This window comes from Eublepharis macularius, chromosome 11 (assembly GCF_028583425.1).
Source record: "Eublepharis macularius isolate TG4126 chromosome 11, MPM_Emac_v1.0, whole genome shotgun sequence".
NCBI classification, from domain to species: Eukaryota; Metazoa; Chordata; class Lepidosauria; order Squamata; family Eublepharidae; genus Eublepharis; species Eublepharis macularius.
Window position 1 is genome coordinate 66,751,656 of NC_072800.1, and position 19,334 is coordinate 66,770,989.

At 38.1% G+C, this 19,334-nt stretch overlaps 1 protein-coding gene across 1 annotated transcript in view; it reads left to right on the forward strand.

Moving 5' to 3' along the window:
* CACNB2 (calcium voltage-gated channel auxiliary subunit beta 2) overlaps positions 1 to 19,334 on the forward strand; it is an 81,628-nt gene that overhangs the window by 48,260 nt on the left and 14,034 nt on the right. Inside the window, exons 3-9 of the mRNA XM_054991489.1 lie at positions 888 to 1,010; positions 5,415 to 5,551; positions 8,884 to 8,960; positions 13,549 to 13,682; positions 17,026 to 17,106; positions 17,965 to 18,023; positions 19,082 to 19,191. Coding sequence (XP_054847464.1) covers positions 888 to 1,010; positions 5,415 to 5,551; positions 8,884 to 8,960; positions 13,549 to 13,682; positions 17,026 to 17,106; positions 17,965 to 18,023; positions 19,082 to 19,191 — 721 coding nt within the window. The remainder of the gene's footprint in view (positions 1 to 887; positions 1,011 to 5,414; positions 5,552 to 8,883; positions 8,961 to 13,548; positions 13,683 to 17,025; positions 17,107 to 17,964; positions 18,024 to 19,081; positions 19,192 to 19,334) is intronic.

The window sequence follows — 19,334 nt, forward strand, 5'->3', positions numbered from 1 at the left end:
AATATGGACTTGTCATGTTTTTGAATTAATTTATATATAATCACAGGTACCGTCTGGTAACCTAGCCTCTTAATTTATGTATTGGTTTAATGGGTTAATTCTTTTCAGTTAGTCTTTGGTATAATTGCATGATGCAAACTTTGCCACGTACCTGCCTGGAGATAGAATTTGGAAAATGCAGGGGATTACTTTTGTTACATTGTACTTTATGATTGTAAGTATGCTTATGATTGCTTAATTCTATGTGTTTTGATGCAAAGAATGGATATTTAGATAAATATTTGTTTATATGATTCTCTAGTTTGTAACTGCCAGGAGGAAGGATACCAGAAATGGGACATGAATGCTAGCACACCCGTAGCAGTTATGGAGCAGAATAAGTTGGAGCAGTATCATCCTTGACCTTTATGAATTGGATGTTGTTGGCATATTTATAAATCTTTGGATGATTTATGTTTTTGTATCTGAGGCACTGTCACTTTAAATGAATAAACACTGGTCACTTTGACTATTTTCTATATGCTAAATGTGAAAATGATCTAATACTGTATTTTGGCACTTAGCACTTTACCATAGTCATTGGACTACTCTGAGTATGCTATGTAGCATGTCACTTTCATTTGCTATGCTTTATTGATTGAATGCATTGTGATTGCCTCAGGGATAACAATAAGAAAGTATTTGTATTGGCATAATCTGCGTCTTTAAGATTTGCGACCCCAATATAATTTCTATGTTTCTTAGTTAGTTCATCACGGCACTGGATGCTTTCTTTTTCTTGGGTTAATTACCATGACTCTCTCTTTCTACTTGACACTGTAAAGTCTGTGCAAGTTCCTTACTTGTATGAAGGAAAAAAAAACACTTTTTTTTTGTTTGCTCTCCAGACAAAACCTGTTGCATTTGCAGTCCGGACAAACGTTAGCTACAGTGCAGCCCATGATGACGACGTACCAGTCCCAGGCATGGCCATCTCATTTGAAGCTAAAGATTTCTTACATGTTAAAGAAGTAAGATAATTTATACATACATTTTAGAAGGTAATGTCAAAGATATCATTTTTAGTGTATGGTGCTTATACATCCGGAATACATGCTAGAATGTCTGTGTGATAGACAGCACCCAGGTTTTTCCTTCCAATTTTTGCACTTCCAATGTTTCTTCACCCCTATCTGCTATACTGATGAATTTTAGTAGAATTTAAAATGTGATTTGAGGGTCTGACAGTGGGGACAGCCAGTGTGTTGCCCACCAACCTTGGCCTGCTCATCTATTACCTTGCCTTTGTGGCCAAAGTTTGCCTCAGCTCCAGTACCTTTAACATACCTGGTGCTTTCTGGTTAAAAGTCTTATGCTTCAAGGGTGGGTGCTACTTAAATGATAGATGTATATTCTTAAAGATGCAGTGATGTTTTTTTGTTGGATAGTGTTTATTCCTGATTCTATTCCTGGATGTAAATAAGCATGTCACAAAACTGCTTCTACAAAACTCCAGAGGACCTAAGGTGCTGTTCTTTCTGTGAACCTGCAATTTAACTGGATAAAAACATATAAAAAAGAATGAAATCAAAAAATGATTGAAATGGCAGAATGGTACATATTAAAACATCTGGACTCTCTTGCACATTAACTGGACTTTTACTCATGTGGATAATAGCCATTAAGGCAGTTTCATGTAATCATGTTTTATCAGTAAAGTGAAGTAGGAATTAAGAAATAAAGGTTCTGATTTAGCCTGTGTAATGATGTTACAATTTCTCTCTTAATTGATATATTGATGGTAAATGAATAGATTGTGCTTCTGAGTAAACACATTCAGCATACTTACAATACATGTACTCCTAAGAGAATGATATAAGTACAAACCATATTTCATAGATATTTAAGTATTTTCTGAAACATTAAAACACCCTGTCCCTAAAGTAAACTGGGACGTGTGCTGCCCATAGCAAATTCCAGATGGGTAGATAAGTTAGCTTACAACCAAAACAAAGAATAATTTGTCACCGTAGAAACTAACAATTTTTTTGTGGCATGAACTTTTGTGAGCCAGAGCCGGCTTATTCAGATGCAATGATAAATACAAGAATCAAAATAATATTGCAGATACATATTGTGTATAAATTTATTTAGTTTTGCAAAACAAAAACTAAATAAAGAAACCCAACGTTTCATCTGGTTGCAAACAGATTTCACAGAGATTTTCAAAGAAAATTCATGTACACGTGTAATTCTGAGATCATTGCATAAATGATACATTTCTACAATAGCCCAGTTTTTAACCCTAACAGAAAACTCGATTGTAATTCTTCCATTAGCAAACATGCCTAAGATTGACATTTTGTAGAACCAATGTTGTGATGTGCTAATTTTATCAACAGGAATGTCATTACAAATATTAACCAACTTTCAGTTATATTATGCATATTTTGATTTAAATAGAGCTACTTAAATTAGACAGTTTTAAAAAATAGAGGAAGAAAAGCATTAACTGAAGAAAGGATTCCATTTTCTCTTCTACCAGCTCCTTTCCTACATGTTTGTAGATACCTGGAAAGTGGCCCTTGCCCACTAATGGGAGACCTTCTTCCCTGAAGGGGACAAGAAGCTTCATGGGGCTTGTGCAGCTTCTGAGGTTACCTTTAAAGGCTGGAGGGCCTGGACAATGAGGTCATGCAGATTGTGTTCTCCTGACAGAGGAGGATTCCTGGAGACAGGAGTATGACTTGGCTGTCAGACTAATCCTCTTCACTCTCCCTTCTGGGGCCAGAGGGACCCAGCAGACCACAGTGGCATTCTTAATGGAGAATAATCGGGAGTCCTCCTTCCCACATATCCAGTATAACACATGGGAAATACAATCCAAGAACCAGTGTGGTGCTTAGAGTGTCAGACTAGGATCTGGAAGACCCAAGTTTGAATCCCTACTCTCCCATGGGGACTTGATAGGCCAGTCACACACTCTCAACAGGGTTGTTATTCTGAGAATAAAATGGAGAAAGGGAGAATGATGTAAGCTGATTTGGGTCTCCATTAGGAAGAAAAGTGGGATATACATGAAATAAAGAAATAAAAGAAATAAATTTAAGTTCCATTGCACATGTATAATTCTCTACCATTAAAATTAATGACACATAAAATGATTTAACTTTTTCTGTGTAGTGTCCCTAAATCCCATCACATCTAAAATTATTCAGGTGCATCAGTGTAGCATTGTTAGTAGGGTTGCCAAGTACCCTTACCCTCCCAGCGGGAGAGGGGGGACCTGGTACTCACCTTGTTCTTCAGTCCCTTTTGGGGCCCAAATCGGCCCACTGCGAAGCACAGGAGCGCTCCTGGGCTCTTCGCAATGGTGTCATTCTCTGGAGTCACATGCTGCCCTGGGAGGCCTGTTCCCTTGCCTCCCCCCCCACCGGCCAGGTGAGTCATGGTGTGGGGGTGGGAGCAGGGAATCTCTTGCCCCCACCAGGGGATCTGGGATCCCTAATTATAGCCCAGAAATCAGAAATATACCTTTAAAGTTCCTAATGTGGCAGGGGATATAGCAGCCATGACTTCCCTCACTCTTCCTTCCTCAGTCCTGTTCTGTTCTCTCTCCTTCACATCCTGTGCAGCACATGGAGTCCTTTCATTATTGCAGGTAAGAGAAGCCGAGAACAAGACCAGAGGATAAGAGAGGAGTGGGCAGAAGAAGTCATGATTGTTTCATCTCCAGTTGTATAATTGATTTTAAAGGTACATGGCAACTCTCTGGGTTGCAAGTTGGTGGTCTTATCTAGGGGTATGCACTAAAAAAAAAATCATCTTTTTAAAAATCTGGGTATCAGAAATACCCAGAAGAGTAAATAAAGGTATTCCTAATATTTGCGTCCAAAATACCGATCTAGTACTCCCTCCCTACCCCCTCTCTCCTTGGCTGGGAGAGCAATGAAAAGATGGGGAGGGAAACCATAGCTGCACTTTCAGGGCAAGGAGTTTTACCAGGTGAGTTCTGCTGGGTTTCTCCAATTCTGTTGGGCTTTATTAGTACTTTGGGGAAGGCTTTGGGTTGCAATTCTGTGTTTGGGTAAGCTTTCTCTGTCCTGGAGAAAGCATGCTATTCCCCATAGGCTACAGTGGAGAGTGGCTGGGGGTGGGGCTGGTTCAGAGGACCATAGAATTGAATCCCTTGCTCTGATTCACTTGAAATTTGGGGGGGGGGGGTCTGTAAAGGACAGGCATCCCTGAATGTGCTGCAATTTTTCTGTAATTTGCGTTAAAAACAGACCCTTCAACCCCCTCCCCCTCAAAAAAGATTCCCCCATAGGGAATAATAAACTCAGTTAATTCTGAATATATTTGAAATTGACCAGGAAGCCAATACTGGTACATCCAGTATTCCTGAATTTGATTGGGATTCCCAAATATATCAAAAAAATACTGATAAAGTATTTTTCGGGTATATATTTGGACTGTATATACCAACTCGCACACACCTAGTCTTAGCCTCAAGCCTTCTCCATTTTAATAAGCTATGCATCAAGCTATTCTGTGCCTCTTCATCCACACTGATTTTGGTTATAGGCAAAAAGTTGAAATACTGTTGAAAACGTCATACACACTTTAACTGGGCTTATATACTGCTCCTTTCTCTGTGCATATACTCACATACATACTAGTAATAGTAGTATCTTATGGAAAACAAATCCAGATTAAAAGATTTGCAGTACAAGCCTCTGTGAGTTTACTCAGAAGTAAGTCTCATTGTATTCAGTGGGGCTTGCTCCTTGTTAAGTCCGCATAGAATTGCATTCTTAGTCCATTGATGTCAGTGGGCTTAGAAATATGTAACTCTGCTTCGTATTGCACCTCTTTAAGGTTACAATGGCTAGATATGTAATTTGAGAACCAGTATAATGTAGTGGTTACAGATTTGGACTAGTACCTGAATTCAGATCTTCACTCTGCCACGAAGAGTTCTGGGTGACCTTTGACCAGTCACAGTCTCTCAGCCTAGCCCATCTCGCAGGGTTTTATGCGAGGATAAAATTGGGATGGGAGGATGGTGCAGGCTGTCTTGAACTCCTTGGAGGAAGTGTGGGATCAAAATAGCAGAGATGGGTTTTTCTTGCCTGCTCCCAGTGAGTGCCATGAAGACAATGCCAGGGGTTTGGGGACCCACTCTGACAAAAAGCTATGCAACACAGGCAGCTGCAGTGAGGATGAGGAAGCAAGAGAAACTACCCTTGTGGCTCTTGCTCCAGCAGAGCTTCTTCTGCTGGCAGAAAGCTTGTTATGCCGGGGGGAAAGATTCATGGGAACTACCTTACAATTCTTTATAAGACTATTATTGCAGTTTTGAGACAGGCGGATGTATTAAAAATCCTTTAACAAGAAACATTTCTAACATTTTAATACATGACCTATTTCTTTAGAAATTTAATAATGACTGGTGGATAGGACGGTTGGTGAAAGAAGGCTGTGAAATAGGATTCATACCAAGTCCGGTCAAATTAGAAAACATGAGGCTGCAGCATGAACAAAAGGCTAAACAAGGAAAATTTTACTCCAGGTAATTTTTTAAAAAAGTGTTTTAAATTGATATATTTGCCACAATATTTTGTATAGCTTGTATTTGTTTGTCTTGCTGTAAAAATCAGAAATGAAAAGAATTTAATGTGTTACAAGTATTTTGCATAACATATTCTAAAAGAAAGACTAGTTTCATACTTCATTAATAATATCCCTTATTCCTAGTCTCTTTTTAGTGGATTCTTGAGGGCCTTTTGATGTTCTTATATTATTTCTTCATTATAAGCTGTGCCATTTCTCCAAGGGAAATTCTATTTGAACAGGTTATAGACCCTAAAAATCACAAAATATAGTAGTGCTAAAAATAAAACCAACCAAATCATAATTCATAACTATCATATGACAAACGATTCTCGATGGAAACTTTGAGAGCTGGATTTCTCCTTCTCATCTTTTATGTAATTGTATTTTATGACTGTTGTACCCCGTTCTGAGCCCACTTGTGGGGAGGGCAGGTTAAACACCGAATAAACCAAACCAAACCAAACTAAACTAAACTACAGTCAGTTAAAAGTCTTCCAGTGGCAGCAGCACAGGAGAGAAATGGGGGGGAGGGTGTCTTTATGTACCTTCCTCCCTTGTTGGTGGTAGGTGGTAGTAATCTGTAGCACAAGCAGTGATGGAAATTTGATCTCATTTTGATTTGTACCTTTTCCTACTCATGTAGTATCTAAGATTAATCATTTATATCTTGAGATACCCTTTTTTGTACTCACAAAAGTATTGTTTGCTACTTCAGTTCTTTTAAAAGGCACTAGAAAATTAAAATTTTGGTTATTACAAAACTGGCATTATTTACTACAATAATAGCCAAGAGAGCTGAGAAGAACTTTTTAACCTCTATTGGACACTTTCTACTCATTGATATAAATTGAATGGCCATAATTGTCATCAGTGTATCGCTTACTGACAACAGAAGATGGGGGCTTTAAGAGTTAAGGCCATCACTCATTCATAAAATGTTTTTGTTCTTTAACGCATTCTTTGTACATTTCTACATATAGATTCTGTATCTGTAGTCAACATTTTCTGGAGCTTTAGCTAACCTCACTGTATGCACTGACAAAAGGAATGAATGCTTTCCTGTTCATCTCCCTTTTTTAACTGCTGGGAAAACACCACTAGGCACTTTCTCTTAAGTGAGTTTTCCTGGGGGTGGGGAGCTACTCTTCTAGTTAAGGTATCTTTTTTTCTCCCTACCTAGGGCATCCCTTTGTGTTTTATTTCTTTGTGTTTCTTCCCGTTCCGGCCTCTCTAGGTCTGCCCCTCCGCCAGGGAGAGGTTTGCAGGAACACCTGTCTGGTGGCTACCACAGCCACTCTGGGCCCCCTGCAGCTGCTGGCTGAAATCCTCACAACCAGGGTGGAAGGGCAGCTCACTGCAACCCAAAAGCCCCCTCAGATATGATGGGTGAGGAGGTTGTGAGCAGGAGGCTCATCTAGCTTGGGCAGTCTTCAGACTACCTGGGTCGGTCCAACTGAGATTGTTAACTCTTTTAAAGCAGCAGCAAATCCAGCCAAAATCTCTCAATTCCACTCTCTCACTCCAAATCCCAGCAACAGGTCCTCCCTCTCCCTCTGTCTACTAGAACTGAAAAGCATGAGACAAAGAGCTGTGCCTTATATGAGAAATGTTCACACAGAGCAGAACAGGAGGTCTCTGATTGGCAGAGACCTGCCTAATAGGGTTTTGAAGGATGAGATTGGTGTTCCCATGGCTACAGAAGGCCCATCTCCTCAGTTGCCTTGGGGATTAACTCCCACTGCTCCTTGCTGTATAGGGCAGAATGGAAGCTCTCCAGTTGGCAGGGAGAGCTGTCTATCAAGGTTATGTGGGCTAAGATTGGAGTTTCCAATGGCAACAAAAGGTCTGCAGACATTCCAGGCCTCTGTTGCCTAGGGAATCAATGTATCGGCACCAGCCTGTCTGGTGCCATGAATCATTTATGAATTGAATGAATCGGCCCCAAAAGTCGTACATTTCATGAAAACCGCGGCCCCATGAAATGCGTTTTGCGAAACATGAATCGATTCGTCACAAAATTTGATTCTTATTTCGATTCATGCCTATGTCTAGTTATGACAGCATAAGTCTGGGATATGCTTCCCCCCCTTTTCCCCCTAGGATTGTGATGTGGGAGCAGTAAGCACAGACAAACTTTCTAGAGATGTAGGCTGGGCTCAGAGTCCTTGTTCAAGGCAAACTAGTATAGATAGTAACAGACAACTTTGCCTCCAAATTCTACAACATGGTTGCGTAGTATAATATTTTTCAGTCAAAGCACTAGCAGCATAAATGCTATGGTTCTGTAGGAATGGTGCTGAGGTCATAAATAAGCAACTCTTTAGCAAATATCCAAGGAAAAAGCTCACAAATGGTCCCAAAGTATGTCAATTTGCTATTCTCCCATTTGTGAACTAGTCAGAAACTATGAAGAAGAAAACTAAATGGCTTACCCCAGTATACTTCCCTAGGTGCCCACCAAGCTTAACAGAAAATAGGCGGGGCCATTGTAAGCAGAGCTTGTTATTGGCTGGCTTTGTTGAAATAAAAGGATTTCCCACTGGAGGATTAGGAAGACAAGTAAGCTCCTGGGCTTTCCTTAGTCAAGCGTGTAATTCCATTCCCACATCAGGATTTCCTTTTTCCCAGGCAGTGTGAGGAGGAAGGTATTCCACTTAGCGCTGCCTCCTCCAGCAGCCATTTTGGGGTAACACTCACCACCCCCTCTCAAAATTCCAAAGGTGCTGCATGCTTAAAAAGGTTGGGGAACCCTGGCTTACATATTTGAGACTGTACTTAGTTCTTGGAGTGCTGTCATGCAACCTTGCCACCTTCCCCACAGAACCTATTTGTCACTTAAATGTACATTCCTTTTTTTCTCACAGCATTTAAAAAGGTGCTGAATGGAAAGGTTTTTGACTCCTCTTAAGGTATGCACAGAAAAAAACCTATCATCCCAGAGTAGAAGGCAGGAGTATTAGGTCTTTTCTAAAGCTTTGTCTGGAAGATTTTAAAGAATGCAAATCCCATATGTCTCACTGCACATATACCTACATGAAAAATAGCAACTATCCATAAACAATCAGTTTTTATATTAAAAAATGTTACATGGGTAAAACCAACCACATTATTGGCCATACCATTATAGAATTTGATTCGTTTGTATCATTGTCTCTTAATTCTCTGTATAGTTTCTGGAAAACACACACATCTGCATTAGCTCAAGAAAATTTCTCTGCTTCTCCATTAGGATGAATTGCAAGTAATTATATAATTTAAAAAGAGTTAAACTATATTTATTTACTCTAGTAAATCAGGAGGAAATTCATCATCTAGTTTGGGTGACGTAGTTCCGAGTTCCAGAAAGTCAACACCTCCATCATCTGGTAAGTGGGTCATTGCTGTTTTAATAATTAGTGTCTTCCTTTATGTTACAGTTTTAGTGAAGTGACAAATCAGCTTTCCATTGAGGTGATAAATTACCATATCCCCCCCCTTCCGCTTTTTAAAATAATTCATTAACAGATTTAGTTTCCAGATATTTTTAGTAAGACTCTCTCATTTGTGTGCTAGCAATGAGAGGCAGGATAACTCTTATAGTCCATCATTTGGTCCTGGTGTATATACTTGGAGTGGTGTTGTGTAAGTCTGGGGCATTTGAGTTTTGCAGGTGAGGACTAAGTCTCTTAGCCTACTGGGTAGCAAGATTACATCCTATATTCATTGGCCCTTTTGCAAAGAAATAAAATAAGTAGGATCTGTTGTTAAAAGTTGGCCTAACTGTGCCTCATCTCCCAAAAGTTCATAGGTTAAAATCGGGTCGTGCTTTTAAGACCCTTCCAATGAACACTGTTCAGGTCTGAATTACAGATTGCTAAAGGCTCTGTGCTGTCTCCTTATTAGTGAATATTCTGTGGTGCCCTGCTCTTAAAAAGTAGTTTAGTTGAAAGTTATATTAGAAAAGTCTAATCGTTTTCCAATGTGTCACCAGCTGTTCAAAATAAATTTCATAACATGTGAAATGACAGGCTGTGCACTATGTGGAGCTTTATTGTTCACACATGCACATTTATATACATGTGCAATGGACACAAGATGCACTTGCACCCTACTCAGATTGAAAGAAAGGCGGAAGACCCTTGAAAGGGACAACTTTAGCAACTTTCACAGCATCTTGTTAAGGCAATCCCAAAAGACAACAATAGGAGCAGAATTAGGGACAGTTATTTTACAGATACTTGTTCCAGAAAGCAAGCACTGGCCCTAATCAATAAATCTGGCTTACAGATTTAAATTTAAAACATACAAAATACAATAAAACCCCAAATAATGGCCAACTTTTAAAACCTACAATCTCCACCCCATTAAAAATCCTATCACATAAATCAGCCTGGCCACTATTCCTAAACACCTCTAGATATGGCATCCCCATCACTGCCACAGAGTGTATATAATAGGAGTTGCAGTGGGAAAACTCTGGTTGATGCCAAGTGGAGTATTTTAAGGAGGGGAACAGCTAGCAGATGGAAGCCTGAGGACAGTACTTGCCATGTAGACATGTAGGAGAGATAGTCTTACAGCTATATATGGGTCTTCCTGGGCCTTGAAAGTCTTTAAAGTGCTTTCTGTAACCCTGCCAGTGGAAACTCAAGATGACCATGCTGAAAAGCCATGGCTTGTCTTTAAAACTACAGGGAAGAGGTTGGTAGCATCATTCCTTTTATTCACCCATGGTGTAACTTAATTGGTAACATGTCTGGATTGATTTTTGTCACTTCAATTTAAGGCACCAGAAACTGACTTGTTAAATTAATTAAGCCTGCTACCTTCTATGTTCTTCTTGAATAATTTACTTTTTGCCACATTTTGTTGAAATATTCTGTGTTCTCTTCTGAGCCATTCTTTTTGAGTTAGAAATATTGTCTAATAGCAAAAGAAAGAAGGTTCTGACATTTCAGAATTCCTGTAAGGTTCATTAAAATGGTTAAAAGGACCTTCTAGACTATAAACTATTTATAATTAGAATATGTTCAGAATTTTGTGTAAAATAGTTTAAGAGTATTCCTGATGTTATTTTATACAGTTATGACAAAATTATTTTTAAGTATGTCTAATTTTATAATTGTTTCTAATATTCCTTTTAAATTACACTTAATTAACTATTAACTAACTGCATTTCCATATAAACTCTTTTGCCTTGCTTAAAAAAAGAAAAACCCAAGATTTCTTCAGAAACAGGTGACTGTTTAGCAAATTAAGGATAATTTTCACTTTCTTGATAGGCTTTCTTTTTAAAGAGTGTAAGAGGAAATAATCCTATTGAGTTACAGATCCTTTAATGGTATTTTTGCATAAGGAGTAAATACAAAATATTTGTATATAAATTAAATCCAAACAGTCATAAAAGTATCACCCTTGCGATGGCATCAGCCAGCCATTTTGGGAAGTCAGGGAAACTGCCAAAAGAAGTTTTGAACTTGGTGAACTGGTTATATAATTGTTTTGGCTCATTAGACACACACTGCGAGACTGGATCAATCCAGATCTCATACATACATTTTAAAAAATCTTTTCCCAAAATCTGTTAACAGTGATCGTTATTGAGCTTAGTATTCAGTTCCTCGTTACTGCTCTTGAATGAGCTTGGGGGGAACGTCTGGGTTGTACCTGGCTCCTTATCTCCTTGTCTGCAATCCTTCACCCTCTTCACCTTGTCTTATCTATGGCACTTATCTAGCACTCCAAGAGCTCTTCCATCTTTAGAGGCCAAACTTTCACTAATCATGTTCATGGTTGAAAACGTGGCTGATATCGTGGCTGGGAATGTCCATCTCCCATGTAACTTGGCTGGGGAATTCCCAGTGCCTAGCAGAAGATTACCGTCCCTGCTTTAAAATATCTATTTCCTCCTTTAAACAACCTGCCGTGCTCATAGCAGCTAAATTTGCTCCCCTGCCTCCAAATCACTGAAGTCTGTGAGTAATAATGATCTTGAAAATCCATCCTGAGGCAGGGAGAGTCTTCGATGGGCATACCTGCTTGAGTCAAGTGGGCAGAATTTGGAGCACTGCCACATTTGTGGCACAGCAACTGTGAATGGATGCAGCATTTATTCCAACGCAAGACTACGTTTTTTCCCCAAAGAATGTCATTAAAAAGAGGGGTTCGTGTTACATTTATATAGAAATTACCATTATATCCAGTTATAATAATCTTTTTGGGTATAACATTTTAAGGGGATCATCTTATATTCAGGGCTGTCTTCCTTTCAAATAGATGTGGTATTTTCCTTTTCAGAAAAGGAAGCTTGTATTCTTTAACTGGAAGCTGTTATGCCATAAATTAAAAGGCCTGTTCTTTTAAATACATACATACATACATACATACATACATACATACATATATACATACATGCAAACATACATACATACAAAGGTTGAATGAGCCAGTTCACCAAGTAGCTAATATATCTGAAGAGCTAGTAAAGCAACCGGTAAAGCAAATGCCATAGTCCGCAAAATATGACCAGTGGTGAATATCAACACTTATTACTTATTCATTCTCTGAACATTAACCTTGTACACTGAGAAATAGTTCAGAGATGCTCTGGACAATTGCATGAATTATTGAGATCACACAAGCAGAAAAGGACTAGCTTAGTACTTCTAACATGTGAAGCAGATATTTGATAGATTATGCAACAAACAAAACACTGGGAATTTTTTTCAGTTTTGAAAATAATTACAAAACAACTTTAAAGCAAAATGTTTTTCTTTATATTTAAAGCACTCAAATCCTTAACTTCATTATATTTATTATCATTTTCATGTGATATTTTAAAATCTATAAATTATATTGACGTATAAAATTACTTCTTGAATAGCCAATCAATTAATCTTTTATTTCAGTCACAGAATAGTGATTCTCATGCATCTCTTCCCTGAGGAGACCAACAAGAACTTTTCGTTCTAATCCTGATCCAGAATTCAAATCCCCTTTGATAACTGTACTCAACAGGTGTATGGATCACTTACAACGTTACAAGTTCTAAGACTCTGCTATAAACTACCTAAGGCGGGGTTTCCCCAGTGTGGTCACTGTAAGGCAGGACTTGTTATTGACTGCCATCATTCAAATGAAAGAGGCTTCCATGGCTGCAGTAGCAGGTGCAGCCACTGGAGGATCCGGAAGGCTACCTGTGCTTGTGGTCTCATTCCCACTTCAGGATTTCCTTCTTTTTATTACTCTTTCTCTCTCCCCATTTCTCTTTCTCCCCCTGGACTTGCCTACATTTCTTTTTATTCCCCTTCTGCAATTTTTTTTGCAAAGAAAGGAAGGAAGTGCAGTGTTTGGCTCCACCACTTGCAGCAGCCATTTTGGGGTTGGCTCTGCTTCTCATGGCAGCATTTTGGAAAAGTGACCACCCCTCTCAAAATTCTAAAGGTGCCCACAGGCTCAAAAAGTTGGGAGCCATGACCTAGGGAATATGCATGCATATGTTGCTGAGAAAACATGCACATTTATTCATGGCTAATTAATCTAGGCTGCTTGGATTAGGTACTTTCTTGAAACCTGGTTTATTTGTTCTGTTATTTAACTTTCTGCACATAGTTCTTTTGGTATATTGCCTACATGTTTTCACCCAACAGATTTGACAACTTGGTGTAAGCATTAAGTAATTCTTCAAAGTCTATACACCCAGAATAATAGAGAATACATTTGTATTTATGAGTTTGTATAAAGTTGGAAAAAACAGTTGAATAAATAAATATAATTTTTAATTTCATATTTCATGTGATAATTTCATCACCCTCATGTATTATACCTTTACATTTTCCCCTTTTTTCTTTTTATTCTGACTGGTATACCTGACAGGGGTCTGACCTGGGATTTTATTGCTTTATGTTTGCTTCTCTTTACCTTTTTCTCACTTCCCTACCATCTGATGATTTTACATTGTTTATCTACATATAGCTATAGACATAGATGCCAGTGGCTTAGATGCAGAAGAAATTGATATTCCAGCCAACCATCGCTCCCCCAAACCCAGTGCAAACAGTGTAACATCACCCCACTCCAAAGAGAAAAGAATGCCCTTCTTTAAGAAGGTAACACCGATTTCCAAGCTGCCATCTGTATACCTGCTCACCAGCACTGCGTCACATTTCTAGTCCTGTTGACTGTCTGTGTCCTTTGACAAGCCAATAACATGCATGCTCTTGTTATTCTTTGTTTCTTTTCCATGCTGCTGTAGCTAAGCAGAAGCAGAAATCGGTAAGTCTTCACTGACACGAGTTGTGTTTCTTCTGCCACCGGCATCATTAGCATCATCACCTACAGTTTATACAGCACAATCCTTTTAAAGCAAGGGAAGAAACCTATCAAACTGCTAGCTGATTCAGCGCAGTTAAAATGAGCAGAATAGGCCCTGGGAGTGATTCAGTCAGACATTGCTTATGGTACTTTTCCTTTTTGATGGAATAATAGGCTGCCAAGGGAATTTCTTTAAACATCTTCAGAAGCGAAGCTTTGACAAGACCTGATAATGCACCTCTTTAGTGCATGCTTATTCTTTGTCTTTTTCATATTTTTGACTTGTAATTCAATCTTATAATTCATTTTTGTTAAATCTAAACAGATACTCATCTTGTTCTTTAAAAAGAACCTTCAGTTTTTAATTTAGTCAGTATGTAAACTTCTAATCCACTAGGTGCAAAATCTGCAGATGAGCAAGACCAGTGGAAAACTGCAGACTTGTTTTGGCGGTCTACTGTGAGTTTTTCCTATTGTCATATATAAATTCTTTCCCATTGTTCTTGCCTTCTCCTCCATCAGTCAGACTGTAGCATCTTGCCTATTAGAGAACAGAACTAGTGGTTCCCTTCACAGGTGAAATCACCCATAGGTAGGCTAATGAATGTGGTATGTAGTCATGCTGTTTTCATCCCATATCTGGGAACTGCAAGAAACGAAATACTTGGAATTTGTTCTCTGGCAGCCAATTACTAAGTAACTGGAGAGTCATGCTAGCAGCTCAAATGTCTAATTTCTTACAAGAGCACCCTCAAATTTTCTTTTTTAAAAAAATTTAGAGACCCGTCTGCATACGTGTAAACCTCCATGGACCATAGTTTGCCAAGCCTAGCTAAACTTGGCAATATAAGAAATTCCATTTTTCACAACTGCCTAGCCTTTTCCAAACCTTGTTTGATTCTTCTTTGCATTAAAAAAATTCCCTTGCTTGCCTCATTTATCTTCCATTATAGATGCCACAGTTACTTTGTCCAGTTAGAATGCCAGTAAATAAAATACAATTAATTTGTTATGTAGAATTTTTTAATATTCATCATTACTGTGACTTTAAATATCAGTCAGTATTTTGTTTTCACTGGACTAAGTTTTATTCACTGAATGACAGTTTCCAGGAACAGGTGACAATAATTCTTTCTGCTTTTTACTTCCTCATACTCTTGCAAGTCAGAATTCCCTAATTCTCTGCAAAACTGCCAGGTGCAGTGGAGATTCCCATCAAGTCAATATGTGCTGCTCACCACAATCCAGATAGACATTTTAATTAACTCATTTTAACAGTCAAACATAGCAATGAGATGGCGAAAATATCCCTCACACACTATCTAGAATTAATTTGAAATAATAATTTAGAGGTGAAAGTCTATTTCATTCTTCTAACGCACCACAGTTAATTGGAGCTGGGGAAAGCTGATGGGTGGACACAATTGGTTTTAACAAGCAACAGTATTCCATCAAATAAGGTAATTTCTGTACCTACCCTAATTTTCAAGGGTTATGATTAGAACAAATGCTGTTTTGTAGATAACCTCCATAAAACAAATATTATTGTGGGTCATTGATCTGCTAGATAAAGGAGGGTTATATCCGAGGTTTTAAGGGCTGCTATAATAATACATCCATCAGATTGTTTATATTCAGAGTTACGATAATTGTAAGAGTGTATCATCATAATTAGCACAAGAGAATTATAGGCTTTCCCTCTGAACATTAAGTGAGATCCAGTACTGTGGAAATAATTCACATGCTTTTGATGCCTTGGGCACTTTTCTTCATTCTTCTGTTATCAATTATGTGGTGATTTACATAGAAACAAAACAAAACAAAAACATCCCTGACACAAATATGTGTTTCATGTTTTAGACTGCTTTAGACAACTGCTTGTGTGGCATTTTGTGCTGTTGTGTATTAATGTTTGTCTTTGTTTTCTTATGTTTGTATTCTACCTTATTGCTTTTATTGTGGTTACACTTGAAACATGTTGAATTCTGAAAATATGAACAATGCCTGCTTTCCATGATGTTCACTGGTGTATTTACACTGTGTAGGCCCTTGAAAAGTAGATCTGGCATACCTACTTTTAAGCTTTTTACAGGTTGGTGGTTTTGAATTTGAAACTTTTGTTCTCTGCAAACAAACAAACAAACATAACTATGAGGTTTTTAAAAAGCCACTTTAAATGCTCATAGTGAACTCTTTTTTTAAAAAAAAAGTTTTCCCCCATATTTATATTTAATTATACGAGACATGTTACACATGTTAATGGTCAGTAATTCCTTCATAAATTCTTTCATAATAATTAGTAATTCCTTCATAAATTCTGCATGATGATACATCAAGTAAGTAATTTATTAAATGGTATGTACTACTGCACAAGAGGAAGAATTGCTGCACTGGGAGCATTCTGCAATTGCTATCATAATCATTATTGTGGATTCATATGCCTGTGGTCCTAAAATGCAGCATTTAAAATATGAGAGTGAAAAACTCTCTTATTGCTTATGAGCAATGAGAATTCACAATAGAATCATTATGGTTTAGTAAACTGGATACTTACAATGAAGGGGAAAGGATGCCAATTCTTCCTGTCTGCTTGCCTTTCAGTGCTACCCTAAGCAGAGATAGACCCTTCTAAGCTCATTGACTCTTCAGTGGACTCTATTTAGGATAGCACTGCTAATCTTTCCTCCCCCTATATACTTATTGACTATTAGATTTTAGAACTGCTTTGACTGAACCGTCTGTCTTTTCACATATCGGAGTCCAGTTAGATATTGTAGCGACGTACATTGGCCACTCAGAAAGCACAGGAGTTATCATACAGCTATATTGGAATGAAACTCTAGGACTGCTGAATCTGAGGATAGCTTCATGACAGAATAGTGATAGAATTTCACTTGAGTGAAATTATGCAGACTATGCAAATAAATATTGGATGGAGAAATGTACAGAATATTCTCTCAAGAATCAGTAATACTTGTGGGGTTCTTTCAGAAGATTTGGAGGAGGGGCCTGGACCGAGAAATCAACATAGCTTAGATTTCTCACTTAGTGATACCTTTGGGTGTTCCAATAGATAAAATAAACAAAGAAGTTGTTTTTATTAGGAACTGAACACTGAGTGCCTTTTCTCTTTATCAGACAGAGCACATCCCTCCGTATGATGTAGTGCCTTCTATGCGGCCAGTAGTTTTAGTGGGGCCTTCCTTAAAGGGGTATGAGGTAAGAAGTTTTAATGAACGTTTCATGTTTCTGAAAACAATGTAGCTTTTCTCTCCTTTTTTTTTTTTTACACTGCAGTGCTAAATTTGGTGTAGTAGTTAAGAGGGCGTGACTCTAATCTGGAGAACCACTCCTCCACTTGAAGCCATCTGGGTGACCTTGGGCTAGTCACGGCTCTCTGGAGCTCTTTCAGCCCCACCCACCTCACAGTGTGTTTGTTGTGGGGATAATAATGACATACTTTGTAAACTGCTCTGAGTGGGTGTTAAATTGTCCTGAAGGGCGGTATATAAATTGAATGTTGTTGTTGTTGTTAAACCAGATTGCACCCTTCTGAGATAATTTGTTTAAATAAACAGGGTTCCTAGACTTATCTGAGGGCTAGTTTGCAATGCGAGGGTGGAGGCTGGATAATGAAGGGGGGGTTACCCATTTTCTTCTCTTATTTCAGTTGGTTATAGTGGTTAAGAGTGTGGGACTCTAATCTGGAGAGCCGGGTTTGATTCCCCACTCCTCTGCTTGAAGCCAGCTGGGTGACCTTGGGCTAGTTACAGTTCTCTGGAGCTCTCTCAGCCCCACCCACCTCACAGGGTGTTTTGTTGTGGGGATAATAATGACATACTTTGTAAACCACTCTGAGTGGGTGTTAAGTTGTCCTGAAGGGCGGTATATAAATCGAATGTTGTTGTTGTTAAAAGGCAAAAATACTGTCTGCCAAAGTGTGTGAAATAATATATTGTTTCCCTTATCTAATGAGCCCCTTTTCATGAGTCCATTTTCATATTGTTCCTGTAACAGTTAAAACATTAGTTAATAATGTTCTATCTATATGTCCTGATTTGTTGCTTTTGCTTTTAGGTGACAGATATGATGCAAAAAGCATTATTTGATTTTTTAAAACACAGATTTGAAGGGCGGTAAGTACTTAAGGAGCTAGAATCATATCAAATACTTTTTTAAAGTCAAATCTAAATTGATATCCTTTGCATTACAAATTTTGACTAAGAATGTTCTTGCCAATATTTTTCTCAACACTATTGAGCCAAAAAGCAGGCCTAGGGCAGTCCGACTAATGCCTCCATTAGCATCATGCTGAACAAACTATTCACGTACAGAGATGATAAAACTCGAATCGCTACTGATGGGCTGTGTTTTCAAATGAATTAAATATGGTTTAGTTTATAGTTCTTGCAAATACATAATCTGAGCAACAATAAATGATTCAAAGAACAAGTAAAAAGAAATATGATCAGTTTTATAATACCCTGGAAGAACGTGACTTCTGTCTAAATATGGATAGCCAGAAAATTTAAGGATGAGACAGAGCCAAAGAATGAACTTTAACTCAAGAAACCAAAATAAACATATATAATCTTAATTCTAAAATGTTCAGTCCATTGTATGCCAAAATAGACCCCCTGAATCCTGTGCCTGTGATTGGAAGATGATTGAGTAGCAATAGCAGAAAAAACATTGTTGAACCTTAATGCCCTTCTATGCAACAAAGTTTTAAATACATGCAAACTGCTACTATGTCCTTCCTTAATATATGTACCAAGCCAACATTGTCTCTACTTTAAAATAACAGTATGGAAGTTAAAGCCTTCAATCCTTGCCTACATTTCAACAGGTTTGATCTCAAATCTGCAGTGGACAATACTTTAAAACATGACTATTTCATATATTCACAGTCATTACAGCAAACTTACACTTGGCTTTGTTTAAAAAAAAATGCCCCCCCCCAACCCATTCCAAATGAAAACAGCAAGGGAATTCACCCAGCTATCTAATGAAAATAAAATCATTAAAAAATATGAATGTTCCTTTAGAATGATGTGGCATATGAAATGTGTTTAGTCACATGTTTATTATTTGTTATCTTTTTTGAGATTTATGTAGGATTTTATTTTCCTTATTTTGGTCTCTCAGATTTCTGAACCATGAATAACAATATTATTCCTCTTTTTATGTTCAGTATATCAATCACACGGGTCACAGCTGACATCTCGCTTGCCAAACGCTCAGTATTAAACAATCCCAGCAAGCATGCGATAATAGAACGATCTAATACAAGGTCAAGCTTAGGTAAGTGTATAAAGTGGTGAGACCACAAATTTTCACTAACTAGAGCACTCCAAAATCTCACAGTTGAGTGTCTACTTTCTGTGAAAAGGGAATTGTTCATTGTATACCATATACAGTGCCAGGACATCAGTTCTTAGCATTGG